Consider the following 23,048-nt stretch of genomic DNA (forward strand, 5'->3'; position numbering starts at 1 on the left):
TGGTGGTGGACAAATTGCTCGAAGCATTGTCAGCAATCCACGACATCACCTGTTCGCACTGTTCTGGCCTCAATAGTGCTCTACCACGAGTCCCAGTAACTTCAGACATGAACCTAGGGAGTGTAGCTCTGCGGCGTTCCCCTGCTCCCTCATCAGCAGGTGGTGTCTCACCCCGCCCAGGACCACGGCCTCTGACCCCTGCAGTAGTTGGACGCCCACGTCCCCGCCCTCGTCCTCTACCCCTAGCCCTCGGGTTAAACATTTTTAAAATGAGAGTTATAACTTTATTTTTTTTTTTACTTTTTTTTGTTTTTTTTTGTGTTTTTTTTTTTTTTTTGTGTTTTTTGTTTTTTTTTGAGTTTTTAAAACCAAACAATGCTATCCTATTGCTATGGCTATTTTCTAGCCAAGTATCAAAGGAAGCACAGTACTATGCCAGATGAGATGACACTGAGTTATTGCCTAATAGAAATCCAACCCCTACTGAATTTTGCCACTTCGGCCTTTGCTATGGATATGTGCGCCACTAAGCGCAGAACACAGCGGTCGCAAGTCCCACTACAAATTGCTCAGAATTGGCAAGTACATGCACTGCAGAAACTACAGTCACCAGCAGATCAACCAGAAATCAAATATATAGAACGCTACTGTAGGCTTCAAGAAGCTGTTTGTATTCTCCTATGGCTATTTTCTAGCCAAGTATCAAAGGAAGCACAGTACTATGCCAGATGAGATGACACTGAGTTATTGCCTAATAGAAATCCAACCCCTACTGAATTTTGCCACTTCAGCCTTTGCTATGGATATGTGCGCCACTAAGCGCAGAACACAGCGGTCGCAAGTCCCACTACAAATTGCTCAGAATTGGCAAGTACATGCACTGCAGAAACTACAGTCACCAGCAGATCAACCAGAAATCAAATATATAGAACGCTACTGTAGGCTTCAAGAAGCTGTTTGTATTCTCCTATGGCTATTTTCTAGCCAAGTATCAAAGGAAGCACAGTACTATGCCAGATGAGATGACACTGAGTTATTGCCTAATAGAAATCCAACCCCTACTGAATTTTGCCACTTCAGCCTTTGCTATGGATATGTGCGCCACTAAGCGCAGAACACAGCGGTCGCAAGTCCCACTACAAATTGCTCAGAATTGGCAAGTACATGCACTGCAGAAACTACAGTCACCAGCAGATCAACCAGAAATCAAATATATAGAACGCTACTGTAGGCTTCAAGAAGCTGTTTGTATTCTCCTATGGCTATTTTCTAGCCAAGTATCAAAGGAAGCACAGTACTATGCCAGATGAGATGACACTGAGTTATTGCCTAATAGAAATCCAACCCCTACTGAATTTTGCCACTTCAGCCTTTGCTATGGATATGTGCGCCACTAAGCGCAGAACACAGCGGTCGCAAGTCTCACTACAAATTGCTCAGAATTGGCAAGTACATGCACTGCAGAAACTACAGTCACCAGCAGATCAACCAGAAATCAAATATATAGAACGCTACTGTAGGCTTCAAGAAGCTGTTTGTATTCTCCTATGGCTATTTTCTAGCCAAGTATCAAAGGAAGCACAGTACTATGCCAGATGAGATGACACTGAGTTATTGCCTAATAGAAATCCAACCCCTACTGAATTTTGCCACTTCAGCCTTTGCTATGGATATGTGCGCCACTAAGCGCAGAACACAGCGGTCGCAAGTCCCACTACAAATTGCTCAGAATTGGCAAGTACATGCACTGCAGAAACTACAGTCACCAGCAGATCAACCAGAAATCAAATATATAGAACGCTACTGTAGGCTTCAAGAAGCTGTTTGTATTCTCCTATGGCTATTTTCTAGCCAAGTATCAAAGGAAGCACAGTACTATGCCAGATGAGATGACACTGAGTTATTGCCTAATAGAAATCCAACCCCTACTGAATTTTGCCACTTCAGCCTTTGCTATGGATATGTGCGCCACTAAGCGCAGAACACAGCGGTCGCAAGTCTCACTACAAATTGCTCAGAATTGGCAAGTACATGCACTGCAGAAACTACAGTCACCAGCAGATCAACCAGAAATCAAATATATAGAACGCTACTGTAGGCTTCAAGAAGCTGTTTGTATTCTCCTATGGCTATTTTCTAGCCAAGTATCAAAGGAAGCACAGTACTATGCCAGATGAGATGACACTGAGTTATTGCCTAATAGAAATCCAACCCCTACTGAATTTTGCCACTTCAGCCTTTGCTATGGATATGTGCGCCACTAAGCGCAGAACACAGCGGTCGCAAGTCCCACTACAAATTGCTCAGAATTGGCAAGTACATGCACTGCAGAAACTACAGTCACCAGCAGATCAACCAGAAATCAAATATATAGAACGCTACTGTAGGCTTCAAGAAGCTGTTTGTATTCTCCTATGGCTATTTTCTAGCCAAGTATCAAAGGAAGCACAGTACTATGCCAGATGAGATGACACTGAGTTATTGCCTAATAGAAATCCAACCCCTACTGAATTTTCCCACTTCGGTCTTTGCTATGGATATGTGTGCCACTAAGAGCTAAACACAACGGTAGCAAGTCCCCCTGCTAATTCCTCACAAAATGGTAAAAGATGCAAATTAAAATAAAAAAAGTAGAACGTTATTGTAGCCCTAAGAAGGGCTGTTGGGTTCTTTGAGAATCACTCCTGCCTAACAGTAAGCTAATAGAACACCCTAACGCTTTCCCTGAGCAGCAGCAGCTCTCTCCCTAGCGGCATCCAGAGACAGAATGATCCGAGCAGCGCGGCCAGCGGCTAGTCTATCCCAGGGTCACCTGATCTGGCCAGCCAACCACTGCTATCGACGTGTAAGGGTACCACGTCATGCTGGGTGGAGTGCAGAGTCTCCTGGCTTGTGATTGGCTCTGTTTCTGGCCGCCAAAAAGCAAAACGGCGGGAGCTGCCATTTTCTCGAGCGGGCGAAGTATTCGTCCGAGTAACGAGCAGTTTCGAGTACCCTAATGCTCGACCGAGCATCAAGCTCGGACGAGCATGTTCGCTCATCTCTATTCTTAACCCCTAAAGGACCAAGCAACTTTAGGGATTCTGGACCATTTTGGTTTAGTGTTTTTAGTTTTTTCTTTGTAGGCCGTTCACTGTACCATAAAAATAATATGTTATCTTTATTCTATAGGTCACCACGATTACAGCACGATTATACCCAATTTATATACCTTTCTTATGCTGCCTTGTTTTACAGAATATAAAGCTCAATTGTTAAGAAATTTACTTGTTTTTGCATTGCCATGTTCTAAAAGGAACAACATTTTATTTTATTTTTTTTATACAGAGCTGTTTTAGGGCTTTTATTTTAGTGGGACAAGCTGTACTTTTTATTGGTATCATGTCAAGGTAAATGTTACTTTTTGATCACTTTTTATCCTTTTTTTATGGTTGAATGTGGAAATATAGTATTTTCTGAGGGTTCTTTGAAAAATATTTTTGACAGCGTTCAGTATCAATCTCATTTTATTCTATCGGTTGTTACGGACATGCTGTGGTGATTTTCACTTTTTTAATGTAAAATTAGATTTTTATATGTGATGGGGCATTAGGGGCCCATTTTATTATTTTTTTTATTTACACTTTTTTTAAAACAATTTTTTCACTGTTTTACTTTGTCCCAGGGTGGCACATGAACAAGTAATCATACTAATGTATTGCAGCATATTACATAGTCAGCCTATGAATTCTGCACGATCTCTCAGGCACCTATTGCCGGCAGTCCTGGGCACCTTCCATGGCTTGCATGGAGGATACCGACCCGCCGGAAGAGTACCCAGGTCTGCTCCATAGTTGCCGCAGTCACTATGACCTCGGTGACAATGCGGTTAAGCAGCCGGGATTGCAAGCCTTGCTGTCACATACAGTGGAGCTACTGCAGCGACTGAGCCCAGGCAATCGCGGAGACGTTCATGTACCTTGGGATGAAGCATTTGTTATTTCTAAGTTATTTCAAATTTTGCTCGCCTTAGCAGAAAATGCTGTGGACATACAATGTAATGAAGAATTAAAATGCTACCGGCCCTTTAATCAGTCCGTTAATTTCCTCCATGTAAGGGAAGACACAGGACAGAAGATGTGCGCATGCCATCACCTAAGAAAGAGTTGTCATTGAGTTACATAGGTGCGGCTTTGTCTTTGAAGGGAACCTGTTATGAGGAAGGTCATTTAAATGTTGACAGGTTTCCATAGTCTCTAGCATGTTGATTTGAAAATGCCTCATAGATCCAGGGGTTGTAAGACAATTGTGGGAATGAGATTTTACTAGACCAGTTGCTTAAAATACAGCCGCTCCAAGGAACCAGAGAGACCATTTATAGCAGAGCTTTGTATTTGAGAGACATCAATACTTAGATATGATTATGGCCCCCAAAATTTCAAATCATCTACTGGTGCAGATAGGTTTTTAATTTCTGTTGTTGAAGAAGTCAAATTTAATACTGGTATTGGAGGGATGGCAGCATAATTTATTTCAATCTTAATGCATTTTTAGTGGCAAAAAAAGCCATACAAGTATTACATCTGGGAAGAGAAAATAGTTTTTCATGCTCAGTTCATGAAAATGTATTTTATTCACCTACTAAACTTTATACTAAATTAAGATGTATGACCTTCTGTATTGTTTTGAGAAATAACAAGCAACATAATGATATATTCAACACAGCGAATGATACAAAGAAAAGTCTCCGTCATCTGCTTCTCAGTGCATAAACAAGCTCACACCTAGAATCCTTCAAAACTGGACCACCACCTTGCAGGCACATTAAGGATTCAAAAGTTTTTCTTTATTGAGTAATCCAATAAATAGACATCATACGGCAACAGTGTGAGAAACAAGAAATAACATAACAATATGTTATTGTGAAATATTTCTTTACCCGTGGTAATTAATGAATAATAAATGAGAACAGGTAGTGGTAGAAATCAGGCAGCTTATGTCTCAAAATGGAGGGTAAAGTTTGGTTAGGTCCTAGGAATTAATCAAAACAAAAGAAAAGATACCTATACCCCAATGAAAGTGCAAAATAGACAACTAAAGTATAAATGCTAAATCTTTATGAGTACATCAATGAAAGTGATGACTGCAACACAAGGGTCGCAGCAACAACCTGGGGTTAGTAGCAGTGCCGTATCTTGATGATGGGCCCCATTGCAAAGTTTGTGCAGACCCCCGCCTATAATGTATGGGTTATAGAATTAGGCTTTTCATATGGGAAAGTGACACCTTTTGGGCCCCCTAAGCCCTTTGTGCCCGGTTGCGACCTCTCCCTCTGCACCTCCTCACGTTACGGGTTAGTAACCAATGGAGTGCAAACGTCTTCCAGTGTAACAAACACAGAGTGCAATGTAATAAGTCACTCTTCAATTTGCAGGTAATATAGTGTAACCACAATACCATATCCATGGGCAGGGGCAAATATAGCGGGGGTCAATGTGACCAAGGAACCACCCCAATGTGTGTTCTGGTGTCTGGAAGTGCTCTTTCAGAATTTAACAGCCTGTGATTCTGCAGGATTCACAGCCTGTGAATCTGCAGGGTTCTGATAACACTTCCCTCCTGGCTTATTAGCATAATTTTAAAAGTTGATTTTTAGAAACTAGGAGTCCGTGGATAGCAAAGATAAAAGATAAAAAGATCATCACAGTAACGATGCCTGGATCTATGAGTAAGTGTCATCAGTAATCAGTAATCTGTGGAATAATTCTATTTCTGGATATTATTTGACATGTGGTCTTAACTTTCAAGCAGATGTACCTTAAACACCCCTCACCGGGACTTAGTCTGTTTCCTGGCAGGAGGAAGCCAGTCATCACCATTGTTGGTGGTCATTGTTTCTGGTATCAAGGGAACAGAGGGTGATAGAGGAGCAGGCGGGTGATACAAGAAAATGGAGAGAGAGGCTGGCAGAGTATGTTATTCCCTGGGGCAGCCCCGATGTTGTAATGGGATTCCTGGTGTTGGTAAGAGGGGCTCCCTTGATAGTAGACAGCCTGGCACAGGGATCACTCAGAGAGAACATTGGTAAAGCATATATCTTACAGTTCTTTATTTCAACTTTAGCAACTGGATGGAGATGGAGCTAGTTGGATCTGCCTCCTCAGGAAGGTTCTCACCACCTGGCAAGGTGGCTTCAGGCTTGGTAGATAATTGACTGCTTCAGCAGCAGGGTAAAGCAGATTCCTGGTGGTGGAGCTGCAGGGGCCTCATGGCTGCATACCATGTGCTGTAAAGTGCTGTGCTCTCCCCTCAGGGGAAAGAGAGCAGAACCTTTCACACCCAAGGTTTATATTATCTTGGGGAGTGTCCAGCTCAGGTGTCCCATCCAACCAGCTCTCTCTTTGCATTACATATGTTATAACACATCTCATTGGTCAACAATATTAGTATTCCTTCACAGGCAGAGAATTAACAGCTGCATTACCATTATCCAGCACTTGAGACCCTCAGTGAGGGTCTGGTGGAGATCTAGCTGTTTTGGCTCAAATGCTGCTTATTCTGCCTCCCCCTTCTCCATAGACTTGGAGAAAAATCGGAAACCCCTTTGATCATAAATACAGTGGGTGCCAAGAAACCCGATATTGTACACTGGTGTATGCACACTACTTCTGGGGCCGGCCATTGGAGTATGGTACTCTGCTATCATTCCCATGGACAGTAAATGAAGTGGCTCATCACATACTGTGAACCCCTATGCTATTCAAAAAGAAGCCTTTTGTGATTTACTACTTGTTTCTGCTAGAATGCTCCTCTTTAAAGACTAAACAGAAACCTTTTCTGGTTTGGGTATCTGACCCAAAATAGATAGATAGAACAAAAGATTACCGTAGTTGTATTTTCCTTTGTTGTGCTCTTGATTATCCTTATTGAATATACATAGACATCACTCAACATTATGTGCCCAAGATACATAAAAATGGCCCTTCCTAAGTGACTCATTAAATAATCATCAGACTTGTTAACATCAGCCTGTTTATGATGAAGTGAAAGGGTTACAACCATATGGTGCCAAATGAAAGGCAGGAAGCGTCTCTGAACCAAATCAATTATTAAATGGGCAAAACCCAGAGCACCACCCGCTACCTCCTTACACCGCGCTGAACATTATGGCGCATCAGCAGAAATCAGCAAAAGAGGGGAGGAAGAAAAGAGACTTTAATGTAGAGTGCTGTCACATGAGTTCATCCCTTCCAGGCTAAATGTACATTAAGAGTAAACAGGTTGTAAATATTGTATAGCATAAGCCATATGTATGAGAGAGAAGAACATTGCAATGCTGAGCCATTATTTCTGACGTTCAGACACCAACTATATCCAATGTTCCAGTCCACTGCTCCCGTACTGATCTCTGTCTCGGAGAGTTCACAGCCTTGTATTTCTCAGACAGCTGGATTGGGGAGGTAGAGTTTGATGGACTAGTCTCTGCCCTTATGTTACACGGAGGCCCCAGCCCAATTTTTATAGTAGGAACATCTTCAAAGAATCTCACATTAAAATACTTCCAGATATTGTGCAGTTTTGTTGTAATCATATAATTTATTTCATAACTATGTTTTTGTGCATCTGCACTTGTGTAGATAATTCTCTGATATAAAAGTGTAAGGTACAGAAAAGGCTTCGCTAAGATCAGATAAGGGTCCTGTGCGCTACTGGCACCGCCTGACCAGGTTATAAGTACAGGTAATGGGAAAAGGAAGTCATAGAGATTATCCCCTAGGTATCATCTGAACAACATGAATTATTTCTTCCTCAAAATACAGAGCGACTTAAAATGTTGTCACAATTTTGTCTGAACTGTCAAATTGTGGGAAATGCTCCCAGAGGATTTAGTGAGAAGCGAATAAGCTTGTGAACCACAAGAAACAGAGAGAGGGGGCTTAACAAAGTTAAGGTGTCCCACCTTTTTTGTTCTACTTTGCCGTGATACAGAAATGCCATTTATAAGGTGGGCACCGTCCCTTATACCGATAATACACATGAAAGCTGTCACCACTAAACAACCAGCTCAGGTTAGATATGAAATATCCCTCGTATTAACCCCCAATTTTATGTTTTCCTATACAACATTCCAGCAACGTCATATGCAAATGAGAAGAACAGAGTCACTTTTTCCTGAGATAAATCATTTTAGACGCTCACATTTTCCAACCTATCGGACTATATATTTGTTTATTATTAATGGCCATTGCAAACAATCATTCATGTAGAATTTTTCAGCATTCTGGTTAATGCATAGTAAACGCAATGTTAACACACGTGGTTTATGTTGCACATTGTAAACACAAATGTTAACTGCAATGAAATAAGGCAAATCACCTATCCTCAGCTGTTGTAATTGATTTCAAAATGCATTGAAAACGCAATCAAACTGCTACGTGTGACTTCACCCTTCAAAATAACCAAGACATTTTAAAAATTTAGCCGGAAGCTCCCATCTGACACCATCTCCCAGCACTTACAATGCTGATAGATAGGGACGGATGGGAGGAGCCGGACACATCGCGGACCACAAGCTCCCTGTGCGCAGCTTCTGTGCCCTGTAAACAGACAGGGGCACGGATCAGATGGATCGCACCGCGGGATAACGGTAGCGCCGGACGAGGTAAGCACAGATTTGTTATTTTTAAATCGCCCGCCCCAGCCCGGCCATAAGCAAATTTGTATACCCGGATAACTCCTTTAATGGTGTAAAGGAGAAAATATTCACAATTCCTAGTGGTTCACAAGGAATCACAATTATTTGAGGACTTATACACCAGAATGTCATGATAAATGTCCCTCGTAGACTTAACAAAAATCTAAAAATTATATTTACAGCCATTGCTTCCTCTTTTGAAACATTGGAATATTTGGCTCACATAAACCATTCAGCAATTCCTGAGGTTAGGCACAAAGGTGAACAATAGGCTCTTATACAGTATGACTCGTCCTTGAATGGCAAGTTATTTATGTGCTCCCTCTGAGCTCGTCCCAATTATTACCATTTCTTCTCCATCCCAGGTTGTTATCTTTGAATATGAATGATATTCCCCAAAGATCCCCAACACATCTAAACTCATGGTCACGGATGGATTGTATTAATAAAGGACAGAAGATCCTCCCATTGTTGCTTTTAATGAAAGAGAGATTTTTTTACACATTTTTTACACTTGCAGAACAAGGACAAATGTTGAAGCCAGATATTACAGAACTATTTGTACTGAAGCAGAAACTGTTTGTTCTTATAGCTGCCCTAAAAATGATAAATGCACAGAAAGTCAGGCTGAGGCTGGACTCACATCTCGTTTTTTGTATACGCTGGGAAAGCTCCCGATGTATATGCTGAGTGTACACATTGACATGTACTGGGAGACGGAGGCATAGTTGACCAGAATTTTCCAAATTTCTAAACTGTTGCCTCCTGCTGAGTGTCAAAATGCGCTCCTCTATGGGGAGCGGATGCAGTGTGTTGCATCACGGAGACCCGGTGATGTCATTGTCCATATAAGGACAGTGACATCGCTGGGGAAGCACCCCTGTACATCTCCGGCTGTTGTATATGTGCAGGGTTACCCAGGCGACTGTATAAGCATACAGTGGGATACATCTGTTCCATACATTTTAAGGACATGATGGAATCCTCCCCGACATGTCCTTACAATATATGGAATGAAACGTGATGTGAACCCTGCCTTAGTTCACACTACCTTCAGAATTTTTTGCATAAGGGATGACTGCCTAAAGGGACATAACGCATGACATAAAACTTACATTGATGTCAATGGGGCTATTATCTGATACGTTAAACCTCTGTTCTTTACTCTTTTTTTAACAGAGGTAAGGAACAGGGGATTGAAGTAATGTAGTGTTAAGTGAGTCTCACATGTTCAATAGCATGTGGAACTCATTGGAGCACATTTACTAAGGACTTTGTGCAGCACTTTTGTCGGACCGTGCACGTTCTTCTAGGCTAAAACGTCTTGCACAGGTATTTAAGAAGTGTCTTCGCCGCTATTGTTTTGCACACAAACCTTTTGTGGCGCAGCTGCGCTAGCCATGAAGCGACACAAATTAGGGGGCGTGTCATCGGTCGGTCCTGATTCGGACCAAACCCCGTATTTAACTTATGTTGCACGCTGTGGGGCAGATTTATCAAGCAGTCTGAAAGTCAGAATATTTCCAATTGCCCATGGCAACCAAACACAGCTCCCCTTTAAAATATTCATGAGCACTGGTGAAATGAAAGCTGAGCTGTGATTGGTTGCCATGGGCAACTGGAAATATTCTGACTTTCAGACTGCTTGATAAATCTGCCCCTATGTGTTAAAGGTGCACCACAAAAAAGATGGTGAACTCTGTCCGGCCAGTGCGGGCAAAGCGACACATTTATGCGCACAATCTTAGTGAATCGCCGCACCCAGCATTATACACGGAAATAGCACTTCTAAGTAAATGTGCCCCATTGTATTCAGTGGGTGCTATTCCTTCTGATTAAAAAGTTATTAACAATACATTTTCCAACCCCCTATCATTACTTTCCTAACATCAATAAAATATATGCTAGTAGATGATCTAAAATTTAATTGTTGTTGGCCCATCTTTGGTATCGATAAGAAATTGTTGAGAAACTATCAGCACCCTCACTGGGGGATAGTGAATAGGGCGAAGCTGGAATTCCAAAACTACTAACATTTTGGGCTTTTTCACATTGGCGTTTTTTTCACGGCCGTGGTTAAGTTATTTCTCACAAAGCCATTGATTTCTACGTGTTTTTTCGCATTGGCTTGTATTTTCATTGATCTATTGTCCGTGGAAAAAATTATGAAACATCCTTTTTTGGCTTTGAGGGTGTAAAACCAGGTGTGCTGTTTTCAAAGCAATCTTAAACCTTCAGGTTTTTTTTTTTTTTTGCAGACACGGAGAAACTGATGCATAACAAAGACAAAATGGAAGAAAACAAAGACACAACGGAGACAAAACACAATGGGGCAAATTTACTTACCCGGTCCATTCGCGTTCCAGCGGCGGCTTCTCCGCTCTGGATTCGGGTCCGGCCGGGATTTAATAAGGTAGTTCTTCCGCCGTCCACCAGGTGGCGCTGCTGCGCTGAAAGTAAACTCATCGCGCCGGAATGCACCGAGCTGGACCAGGTGAAGGTAAGCGGTCCTTATGCGACACATTTTCGGTTTTTAAATGCGGCGGTTTTTCCGAATACGTCGGGTTTTCGTTCGGCCACGCCCCCCGATTTCCGTCGCGCGCATGCCAGCGCCGATGCGCCACAATCCGATCGCGTGCGCCAAAATCCCGGGGCAATTTAAGTACACGCGGCGCTAAACGGAAATATTCGGGTAACACGTCGGGAAAACGCGAATCGGGCCCTTAATAAATGACCCCCAATGGATGGGCAACTGAAGCTGAACATCAACGCCAATGTGAAAGAGCCATTAGTCAGACCTATAAAAAAAACCTCCTCAATTCCATCTCAAAAAATCTCAATTCCAAGCAGCTGATTGGGGTGGGGATATTGATGGCTAATGCCAGGGCCTCTTTTCATTACAATAATGTACATTTATGTATCCATAAATGCATTATTTGTCTCTCATGGTTGCTTTGGAGAGAATGCAGAGTAAGGAATTCTGCAGAGATTAGGTTTTCTATTTAGGTTTTTTATGCTTATTCAGCATCTTCCAAATGTTCACAATTGTGTTACTTATTTCTGTACTTGCAGTATGTAAGGGGGGTTTATAATTGGTAATAAACCTCTATAGACCTCATGTAAACATGACAAAGACAGGGAGGTTAGTATAGAATAGGATTATAAGACTTACTCAAACACTATACTTAAAATATAAATAACAAAACTCAGATCACAGAGTGAATGGATAAATATTTGGCCACAGCCTTTATTTATTACCTTACAAAACTTTGTAAAACTTTAAAGATGGAAAACTTTCATTAAAACCTCAGATAGCAAATAATAGATTCAGCCATAAGCTCCAACCACTTTATTTCATAAAAGGCAATCAAGCCCATGACAGAACAAGAACTCATTATATAAAACAGGGCCGGGGGGGCCAACGACATGGTCCAGATGTCCGGCATTTCCAAGGAAAATAAGGTCAGTGAGCAAACACATACAGGAGTGTTTAAAGGAAAACCCCGAGCATGTGACACAACAAAGATAGCCAATTACTCCCTCTTACTGAGGGACAGAGTAAGACCTTCCCCAGCGACAGGCGTCAATTGGTCCCGTAGTCCTACCAATCAATTTTATTACTGACCTGACTAAATTCTAGCCAGGGTGGCAACAGCATTTAGGTGGGTAGAAAATTCCTGCCTAAAACTTTCTTAAGTAAAATATAGATGTCTAGAATCTCATGAGGAACAGTCCTTATGGTGTGATCTCCGTACATTCTACTGCCAGGAGACCTTTAGACTAGTTTGCTGCCTGGAGAAATACACGGGTGAAATTTTCCCCCCTTCTTCTCTAAGTTTGAGATGAGGACAACGCACAGATGGAATATAAAGCTGCCAAAATCTTTCACCCCCTACTGTACAATTAGTAAATAGGGCTGCTTGAGGGAAAGTTCTCACCTCGTGGATGGTGAACCCCTGCCAACTGCTTATTCATTGATGTTGTTTATTCTGTGTACTTTGTATTCTGTATTACTTAGGCATGTGCTAGAATTGCTATAGAATTAGATAAATAAACATGTACATATATATATATATCAATGTTGTTATCTATTTTCATAAAGGTATCTTTACTTTCACAAATCTTTGCATTCTTGGGTAGGTTCTGGATGTTGTATCCTGTATAATTTTCTCAAAACTAAATGGTTTGAATTTATGTGTTACCTTTACAATAGTACAACTCATTCATTAGTGGGTAGAATGTCATGTGTCTAATGTAGAATAATAGTTGTCACACACAGACTTTCCCCGTTCAGTTGCTCTGAATAAGAAGCCTAAGATTCTGGCACAGTGCACAGAAAGGGAAGCTGTTGTTTTCTGTTACAAGGTGACCTTGTATTAAATGAAGCAAGTTTCACATTGGATCCATGGACCATTGATTCTGTGCCCACCACTCTTGGATGACATCGTAATAGATAGAGGAAGTCATGGCTCATTGACTCAATCCAACCCTCCCAGCACAGCAGGAAAAACCTAACAGGTGTAAATAGAGTCCTGATATACATCAGATCTTTTCCACTAAGACAATAACGTTGGGATCTTATATACCATAAGTAGTAATCCTAAAATAAGGACATATGTATAAAACATCTGAAAAAGCCAAGCGATCAAACCATGAAAAGTTAAATTGTGGCGCCTTCTAATAGTTAAAGAAATTAGTATTAAAGTCTCAGAACCCCCGGCCGTCTAGAATATATATTTTTCCTGGTTTAGCTAAATGAATCACATTTTAGTTTGTGCACTCCTAATTCTTCTGGAATTCATGCTGAAGCAACTTTAATCACAGGTCGCTTCTGCCTAAAGTAATACATGAAATAAATTCCCTGCCCCATCCCCAGTTCTGAGACGAAGACTGTGCACAGATGGAATATAAAGCTGCCAAAATCCATCCCGCCAATAATTAGTGAATGGTACCGCAGGAGGTGATTTACTCACCTTGCCTCATGGATGGTGAACCCCTGCCAACTGCTCTTGAAATGATGTAGTTTATTTTGTGTAGATTACTTTGGCATGTGCTAGTACTATAGAATAATATGGAATAATGATAAATAAATCTGTATATTTCTATGTAAGTTTTTTAGTTTTCAACCACTTAGTTTATCAAGGGGTTAGCAAGTGCTTTAGTCTTGGATTAGTACATAAAAAAGAACAGGTGTAAATATGTGGATTATTCTTTTTCTTTAAAGGGAATGTCATTTTATTGAGCGGGGGGTGTGGATGAGAGGAAGAATGCATAAAGAGACTGAGATATAGGCACACAGGTTGCGGTAGCTCCCCCCCCCCCCCCAACACACACACACTCACCCCCACTGCAGCCATAAACTTTATTGAAATGTTGCAGATTGTCTGCAGTTGTTGACTATAGTTTATTTTTTATGGTTCTTAAATTCACCTCTTTTAGGCTGCATCAAGAACATACAGGACATGTCCACTAGGAGATTTCCTAAAAGGACCTTCTGTAATATACTATATACTATAAATACTGCTACTATACTGCATATACTGCTACCATACTATACTCTAGATACTGCAATTATACGATACTGCTACTATACCACACTCACCGGCCACTTTATTAGGTACACCTGTCCAACTGCTCGTTAACACTTAATTTCTAGTCAGCCAATCACATGGCGGCAACTCAGTGCATTTAGGCATGTAGACATGGTCAAGACAATCTCCTGCAGTTCAAACCGAGCATCAGTATGGGGAAGAAAGGTGATTTGAGTGCCTTTGAACGTGGCATGGTTGTTGGTGCCAGAAGGGCTGGTCTGAGTATTTCAGAAACTGCTGATCTACTGGGATTTTCACTCACAACCATCTCTAGGGTTTACAGAGAATGGTCCGAAAAAGAAAAAACATCCAGTGAGCGGCAGTTCTGTGGGCGGAAATGCCTTGTTGATGCCAGAGGTCAGAGGAGAAAGGGCAGACTAGTTCGAGCTGATAGAAAGGCAACAGTGACTCAAATCGCCACCCGTTACAACCAAGGTAGGCAGAAGAGCATCTCTGAACGCACAGTACGTCAAACTTTGAGGCAGATGGGCTACAGCAGCAGAAGACCACACCGGGTGCCACTCCTTTCAGCTAAGAACAGGAAACTGAGGCTACAATTTGCACAAGCTCATCGAAATTGGACAGTAGAAGATTGGAAAAACGTTGCCTGGTCTGATGAGTCTCGATTTCTGCTGCGACATTCGGATGGTAGGGTCAGAATTTGGCGTCAACAACATGAAAGCATGGATCCATCCTGCCTTGTATCAACGGTTCAGGCTGGTGATGGTGGTGCCATGGTGTGGGGAATATTTTCTTGGCACTCTTCGGGCCCCTTGGTACCAATTGAGCATCGTTGCAACGCCACAGCCTACCTGAGTATTGTTGCTGACCATGTCCATCCCTTTATGACCACAATGTACCCAACATCTGATGGCTACTTTCAGCAGGATAATGCGCCATGTCATAAAGCTGGAATCATCTCAGACTGGTTTCTTGAACATGACAATGAGTTCACTGTACTCAAATGGCCTCCACAGTCACCATATCTCAATCCAATAGAGCATCTTTGGGATGTGGTGGAACGGGAGATTCGCATCATGGATGTGCAGCTGACAAATCTGCGGCAACTGTGTGATGCCATCATGTCAATATGGACCAAAATCTCTGAGGAATGCTTCCAGCACCTTGTTGAATCTATGCCACGAAGAATTGAGGCAGTTCTGAAGGCAAAAGGGGGTCCAACCCGTTACTAGCATGGTGTACCTAATAAAGTGGCCGGTGAGTGTATATATACTGGTACTATGCTATACTGCTACTATACTCTATATACTGCTACCATGCTATACTGCTACTATACTCTATATACTGCTACTACTATACTATAATCTATATACTGCTACCATGCTTGCTCTATATACTGCTCCTACTTTACTATAATCTATATACTGCTACTATGCTATACTCTCTATACTGCTACTATATACTATACTATGCTATACTGCTAATATACTATACTGTAGATACTGCTACTATGTAATACTAATACTATACTCTCTATACTGCTACTATGCTATACTGCTGCTATACTATACTGTATATACGGCTACTATGCTATACTGCTACTATACTCCATATACTGCTACTATACTATACTCTATATACTGCTACTATTCTATACTCCTACTATACTATACTCTATATACTGCTACTATACTATACTCTATACACTACTACTATGCTATACTGCTACTATACTCTATATACTGCTACTGTCCAACCTGACCCCAGTATCACAGCCTTAGTGTCAAAATATTCCTTCTCTACATACTAATGTTCCCCATAAACATGTATGTGTGAGGAATATCCATTTACATGAAAGGAAGGGATTATTTGTTGTTCCTCTTGCCTATCTATGTATTAACAGAGCCGGTGATATCTTTTTCCTCTCCTCATATAATATGACATTATAACCCCCCCATGGGCACTTGTTAAACAAACATAGAGCTTTGTATCCCTCTTTCCATCTCTCCTTTATTCATGCTATGATTGCCCAGGCTTTGCACAGCAGCTGTTGCATTCATCCTGCACGCGATCATTGCCTGCTTTATAACCAGGTTTCTCCCTTTACTATTCTCTTTAGACTCACTTTTCATTCGAGGTTTCTCTCTGCTCCCATCTATCAGCTGTTACTAAACTAATGGCTGATTGTATTATGGATGTGAGGACCAGGTTGGGAGGTTTCAGAGGTTACATCAGTATGTGGGTTGTATTAGATTTTCTTTTCTTGCACAACATTTTGATGGAAGATGCCATCTGAATGTAGATTGAACATATTGAAGAACTCTTGAGGTGCAACTTTTTACAAAAAAGTGAGACTAGATGTTTCAGGTTAGTAAGTGAACATTCATTTAAGTTGCATTCACAGCGCTAATATACATTGTAGCATGGAGAGGATCTTTGTCATAGTTTGTATAATTCATATCAGTCATGGTGACCAACATTTCAATGTAGGTTTTAGGTCACTTATCAGTGCTGTATGTTTTCTGGGGGGAGTGTGTGCAGGGAGTTGGAGTAAAGAGAAGAAACCAGATGAACTTCTTGCCATACTCCAGATTTATACTGCACTTCTACAAGGCAGAGGACAGTCCCAAAAGAAAAAGAAGGCCATATACTATCAAATCCAAGTGCAGATAGTGGGGTCACCTTCATCATAGCAAATCATCATAGTACTGACCCATCAACACTAACTTATTCCCATGGAGAACATGTGACATGTGAGTCAGAGGGTAAAGTACCTACCAGGTCTCTTTCCTATATGCGAAGACCTAAATAATACTTTTAGGCCCCTTTCACACTTGCGTTTTTCTTGGTTCATATATCGTCTTGGTCAGCTATATGAACAACATAACCAAATAGAGAGGGATTTTTTTTTTCCAGATGTTCTGTACGATATTTGTCTTATTTATCACTTTATCTTTATCATTTATCATCTTTATTTTGGTGACTTTTTAGACACATATCTGCACCTGACTCAGAGCTACTTCCCACCAAAGGGCATTATACTGCATATGACATGTTTTTGTTTTTTGATCCGCGTTTTAATGTGTAAATTGTAAACAAACGTTTGGACTGAACATTTTTCTTTTATTTAAAAAAATGAACATTCACAATTAATTAAAATTTATTGGTAACTTCTAAATTTAGCTTGCTTTCAATCATTTGTTTTGTGGCATCAGGCTAAATTTACACTCCCTCCTTTACAAATGTGAAGAATAGAGATTTAACATATCAGTTAAAAATCCCATTGACATCAATGTAAATTCTATGTCATCCGTTATGGTCAGTTTGGTGTGAACCCATTATCCATGTGTTTTTCAAACGGAGAAAAAGTTTTGCAGCCTTCGTCATTTTTTTCCGTCCAAAAAATATAAGATACATGTCCCCCAAAGAGTTTAAATTCCTCTAGCTGGAGTTTTATATAACTGTAAATATTTGTATATACCATATATACTTGAGTATAAGCCGAGACCCCTAATTTTACCACCAAAAACTGGGAAAACCTATTGACTCGAGTATAAGGCGAGGGTGTAGTATACAGCTAGCCCCAAGTAGTATACAGCCAGCCCCATGTAGTATACAACCAGCCCCATGTAGTATACAGCCAGCCCCATATAAAATACAGCCAGCCAGCCCCAAATAGTATACAGCCAGCCACCTGTAGTATACAGCCAGCCACCTGTAGTATACAGCCAGCCCCAAGTGGTATACAGCCAGCCCCATGTAGTATACAGCCAGCCCCATGTAGTATACAGCCAGCCCCAAGTGGTATACAGCCAGTCCCAAGTGGTATACAGCCAGCCCCATATAGAATACAGCCAGCCAGCCTCATATAGTATACAGCCAGCCAGTCCCATATAGTATACAGCCAGCCAGCCCCATATAGTATACAGCCAGCCTGCCCCCTGTATGTTAAGCACATTAAAAAAATAAACTTAATATTCACCTTCCGATGATACTCACCCCCGATTCTCGGCGGTGGCTCCCGATCCCCGGTAGCGGCTCCCAACGGCTTCTGTCTTCTTTCTTTTCTTGCCGGCGCATCCATGCAATCTCCCCGCCGGCGCTCACTATGATGCGTCGGTGTCGCCACTGATGATGACACCGTCGCATCATATTGTGTGTCAGCAGAGAGATTGCATGGACGCGACTCTGCCAGCAAGAAAAGAAAGTAGACAGAAGCTGCCGCCGGGGATCGAGAGCCACCGCTGAGGATCGGGAGCCGGCGTCGAGGATCTGGGGTGAGTATCGCCGGAAGGTGAGTATTAAGTTTACTTTTTTAATGTGCTTAACATCAGGTTCGCGATCGGGAGCCGCCGTCGGGGATCGGGAGCCATCGCCGGGGATCTGGGCACCGGAGGGTGAGTATTACATTTTTTTTTAAATTGACTTGTGTATAAGCCTAGGTCAGGTTTTTCAGCACATTTTTTGTGCTGAAAAACTCGGCTTATACACGAGTATATACGCTATGCACATTTTATGCTTGGTGAAGAGATTTAGAAGCTACGGTATTACATGTAGGTAACCCTAATACCTTTACTATGGTCATGTTGTCACCTTCTTATATAACAAAATATGGGAATCTTGTAAACATGACTCTTTGTTTATCCAATGGCTGATGGGGTTGGATTGTGATGGGGTAGGCCATCTGTAGTAAAAGGGCCCAGAGGGCTTAAATTGTTAATGACCAATGCTTAGGTCACTCAGCACCTACCTGTGGCACTACGGCACAAGGGACAGTTTAGGAGCTGCCCAGAGCTCCCAAAATGTGAGAGCTGTAGTTGGATGACTTAAGACAAAGCGGTCAGCTTTGTCCATAGTATTAATCATCTGATTGGTGCCTGATGGATGGGTCAATAATTGTTTTAACTATAAAAATCCCTTTAATATAGAATATTTTTCCATATATGTATTGCCGACATATATACTTCCATATACCGTATATAATCAAGTATAAGCCGACCCGAGTATCAGCCTAGACCCCTAATTTTACCACCAAAAACTGGAAAAAACTATTGACTCGCGTATAAGCCGAGGGTGGGAAATGCATTGGTCACAGACGCCCCCCCCAGGATATAGCCAACCAGCCCCCTATAGTATACAGCCTGCCCAGCCTGCCCCCAGTAGTATACAGCTTGCCCCCAGTAGTATACAGCCTGCCCCATTAGTATACAGCCTGCCCCCAGTAGTATACAGCCTGTCCCCAGTAGTATACAGCCTGTCCCCAGTAGTATACAGCTTGCCCCCAGTAGTATACAGCTCGCCCCCAGTAGTATATAGTTTGCCCCCAGTAGTATACAGCTTGCCCCCAGTAGTATACATCCTGTCCCCAGTAGTATACAGCCTGCCCCCAGTAGTATACAGCTTGCCCCAGCATTAAAAAAAAACTTATATACTCACCCTCGGGTGGCCCCAATGTGCAGCGCTGCTCCCCCAATGTCCACGCCACTTGTCTTCAGGCGTCCGCACCGCTTGTCTTCAGGCTTCCGTGCCCGTCTTCTTTCTTCTGCTGGCCGCCGCCATTGCTCTCTCCCGACCAGCGCCTAGTATCACGCGCCCCTGCTGACGTCATACTAGGCGCCGCCCGGGGGGAAAGACATGGCGGCGCCCAGCAGAAGAAAGAAGACGGGCGCGGAAGCCTGAAGACAAGCGGCGTGGACGCCTGAAGACAAGCGGCGCGGACATCGGGGGAGCAGCGCTGCACATCGGGGCCACCGGAGGGTGAGTATATAAGTTTATTATTTTTTAAGTATTTTTTACTCTTTACAGCTGGATATTGACTCGTGTATAAGCCGAGGGGATGTTTTTCAGTACATTTTTTGTGCTGAAAAACTCGGCTTATACACGAGTATATATACGGTAAGTAGTCCTTTTGACTTAAAATAGTTCATGATATGGAATGAACTGTGTTTCTTATTTTTCTAGATTCTACAATTTTGAAGTATATCACAACTTAGTTCCCATAGTAACTGAATGTTTCGCAGATCTACTATGTATAATGAATGACCTCAAAAGAATCAGAAATTCCAAGGCCACTATCATTCACAATAGATAAAGTAACACAGAGATTAGCAAATGGAAATATTTTAAAATGGATGAAAATAATAAAGTATAAGACGACTATTCAGAGAGACCCTGATGTTTACTTTCTACAGTACTGTGCAAGTTCTCCTATGCTTCATCAATGTATTGTGATTTAAAGCATAACTGTAAAGTTACTTGACATAAAATAGCTTTAGCACAGCTGGAGAGAGGCTTTTACAACAATTCCATCAATACATATATCTTGCTGCTAGCTTCTTCCTGTCCTGAGACGTAGGGCTGATATATATGAGGCCATCTGTAAAACCCTCTCAGATTTTTCCTGAAGTTGGCAGGACTTCCTGGCTGTGACATCAGCTAAGGGCAGTGATGCCAGAGAAATGAGGGCATACATGTGAATGTGACACAGAATTAGTGTTACTGCTTATACAGAGCAAGGCAGAGAAGAGTACTTGAGCTTTGCATCATAAAGTAATCTACTACATCACAAAGAAAAAGATATATTAAAACTTGTCCGCCTACACCATAAAACACCTACATAGGAAGAAAAAGCGGAACACATGGCAACATCACAGTATGTTTACACACACAGATGCTTGTGACATGCCTCAAGGTTCTGGAGATTTTTTACATGCTTCCAGGACTGATATTCTCCTGTACCCAGCAGCTAATGATCAGGAGCATGCACATTTCCTAGTAACCACACCCAAAAACATCCATCCACCCTCCTCTCCAGATATGGATTCCCAATGCAACCAACCAAACAAAGAACGCCAGAGAGACAAGGTAATATCCCTGCTATCTGGCAATTGGCTGCAGATAGCTAATGAGTGTAAATTAAAGAATTTCTTATTTTTGCTTAGTGCAGATCTAGGCAAATGTTTTTGTACTTTACAGTTGTACTTTAGTGTAATCATATTTTATTTTCACATTGTAGCTACTTATATAGATATATAGATCTGTGCATTAAAAATATTGTTATCTCTTATGACCAAAATATCTCTAAAATATGTATCGTTGATGCAGAATCCGAATGTATTCTTGTATACCAGTTAATAACATAAAATGTGGAAATTCAGTTTACATTCCCAGGCATTCCCTGTCTGATGTCTGAAACATCTTAATATTGTATGTCCATTTAGTTTTTTAGGTATGCACACATATTTTTGGCTAGTAGCGGGAGTTGGTGCACTACTGCTGCACAGCCCCTACCCTCAGAGTAAGAGCTGTGGCAAGCTTCTGGTTAGATATTATAGCAGAGGAGAACAGCAGTTTCAGGAGATCTCTGGTGCTACAGGTCTCCCTAAAATCCAGGAATATGTGTTTGAGGACAAGACTAATGGGGTCATTATGTTGATTGTGAGTGGTATGACTGTAAAGGGTCATTTGAAGTCTTGATACACACTACATATCTCCACTGATAGTATGTGCCTTTGAGTCTGCCTTTGCACTAGGGAATATAATAAAAGCAATTTCTACAGTCAAAAGGGATGTAGAAGGAGGCACCTTATCTCGTATTTGTTGCCGGACTTTCTCCCTTTCGGCTTCCATCCTGGCGTGTTTTGCCTTCCTTTCCTCCTCTTGTTGACGCAGAGCTTCCTGTCTTTCTTCTTCTTTCTTTTGAGCGTCTGGATCTTTCTCCTCTTCACCTCCGAGCATCTTCCCCATATCCTTTGTTGCCCCTGTGTACAATAGAAAATGAAACATTACAGCGAAGGCAAGGAAAAAACTGTCAAAGCCATATATATATATTTTTTTTTTTACTTGGAAGAGATATTGTACTTTCTAGTTATTCACGTTCAGCTTATATATTGTATCAGCACATGACAATATGGACCTAAAATTGGTGGATCTGTGGGAAAACTTTGTATTCCTAATTTTCCTTTATTCCTTTCCATTTCTCTACACGTACTGCACTCTTTCCATTTTTTAAAATACAGAAACCTATGTCAAACATGGGGAAAAAGGGAGATGGTTTATTACATTGACACAATCAACTTTTCTAAGGTCTGTTTCCTTAGAGGAATGAATAGCCTGCATAGATTGGTGGTGAGTGATGTAGTGAGGAGGGATGCACTTTATTTCTGCCATTAGTCCCTTCCTCCTCTGCGTAGGCTCCAAATAATAAAAGATTATAGCAGAAATGGGGATACAAAGTCAACAACTAGCAGTGACAGAGAATTATTAAAAATATTTCAAAGCCAAATGATGAGGTTTTCTTATATGAATCAGAGATAAGTCTTTTGTGAGGAGCAAGCACAGTAGGTGGTAGTACTGAATGTTCATCTGTAGCCTCCAAGCAATCTAAATCTATGCCCCAGAATGACTAAAGTCAGTGGCTCGGGGAAAAACATCACACCATTAACCACATTGCCTTGCTAGTGACAGCAGGAAAATAGGCCAATATACAATGGAAATTAAGCAGATATTGGTGATTTTATAGCAAAATTTTGTTGCAAAAAATCAAGTGCCAAACTGTTCAAAGATTGTTTTTTTTAGAATCTTCCACCTTGTCCAATGTCTGTATCGAACCACCCTTTAAGGGGTTTTCTATGGTAAAAATATTGATACAATATCCATCTATTTTATCTTCAATAGCAAGTTGCTTGGTTACAATCAAAGATCAGCTGATCAACAGAAAACAGAACTGGAAGCAGACAACTCTTTTTTCAGTGCAGTGGTCAGTCCATGCGACTGCAGCTTAACTCCTATTCATTTAAATCATAACTATACTGCAATGGCTC

General features: G+C 41.5%; 1 protein-coding gene across 3 annotated transcripts in view; it reads right to left on the reverse strand.

Annotated features, from left to right (window-relative positions):
- CPLX2 (complexin 2) overlaps positions 1-23,048 on the reverse strand; it is a 124,014-nt gene that overhangs the window by 13,302 nt on the left and 87,664 nt on the right. For all 3 annotated transcript variants that reach the window (XM_072146049.1, XM_072146050.1, XM_072146048.1), the window contains exon 3: positions 21,811-21,986. In XM_072146049.1, coding sequence (XP_072002150.1) covers positions 21,811-21,986 — 176 coding nt within the window. The remainder of the gene's footprint in view (positions 1-21,810; positions 21,987-23,048) is intronic.

Source organism: Engystomops pustulosus, chromosome 4 (genome assembly GCF_040894005.1).
Source record: "Engystomops pustulosus chromosome 4, aEngPut4.maternal, whole genome shotgun sequence".
In the NCBI taxonomy this organism is placed as follows: Eukaryota; Metazoa; Chordata; class Amphibia; order Anura; family Leptodactylidae; genus Engystomops; species Engystomops pustulosus.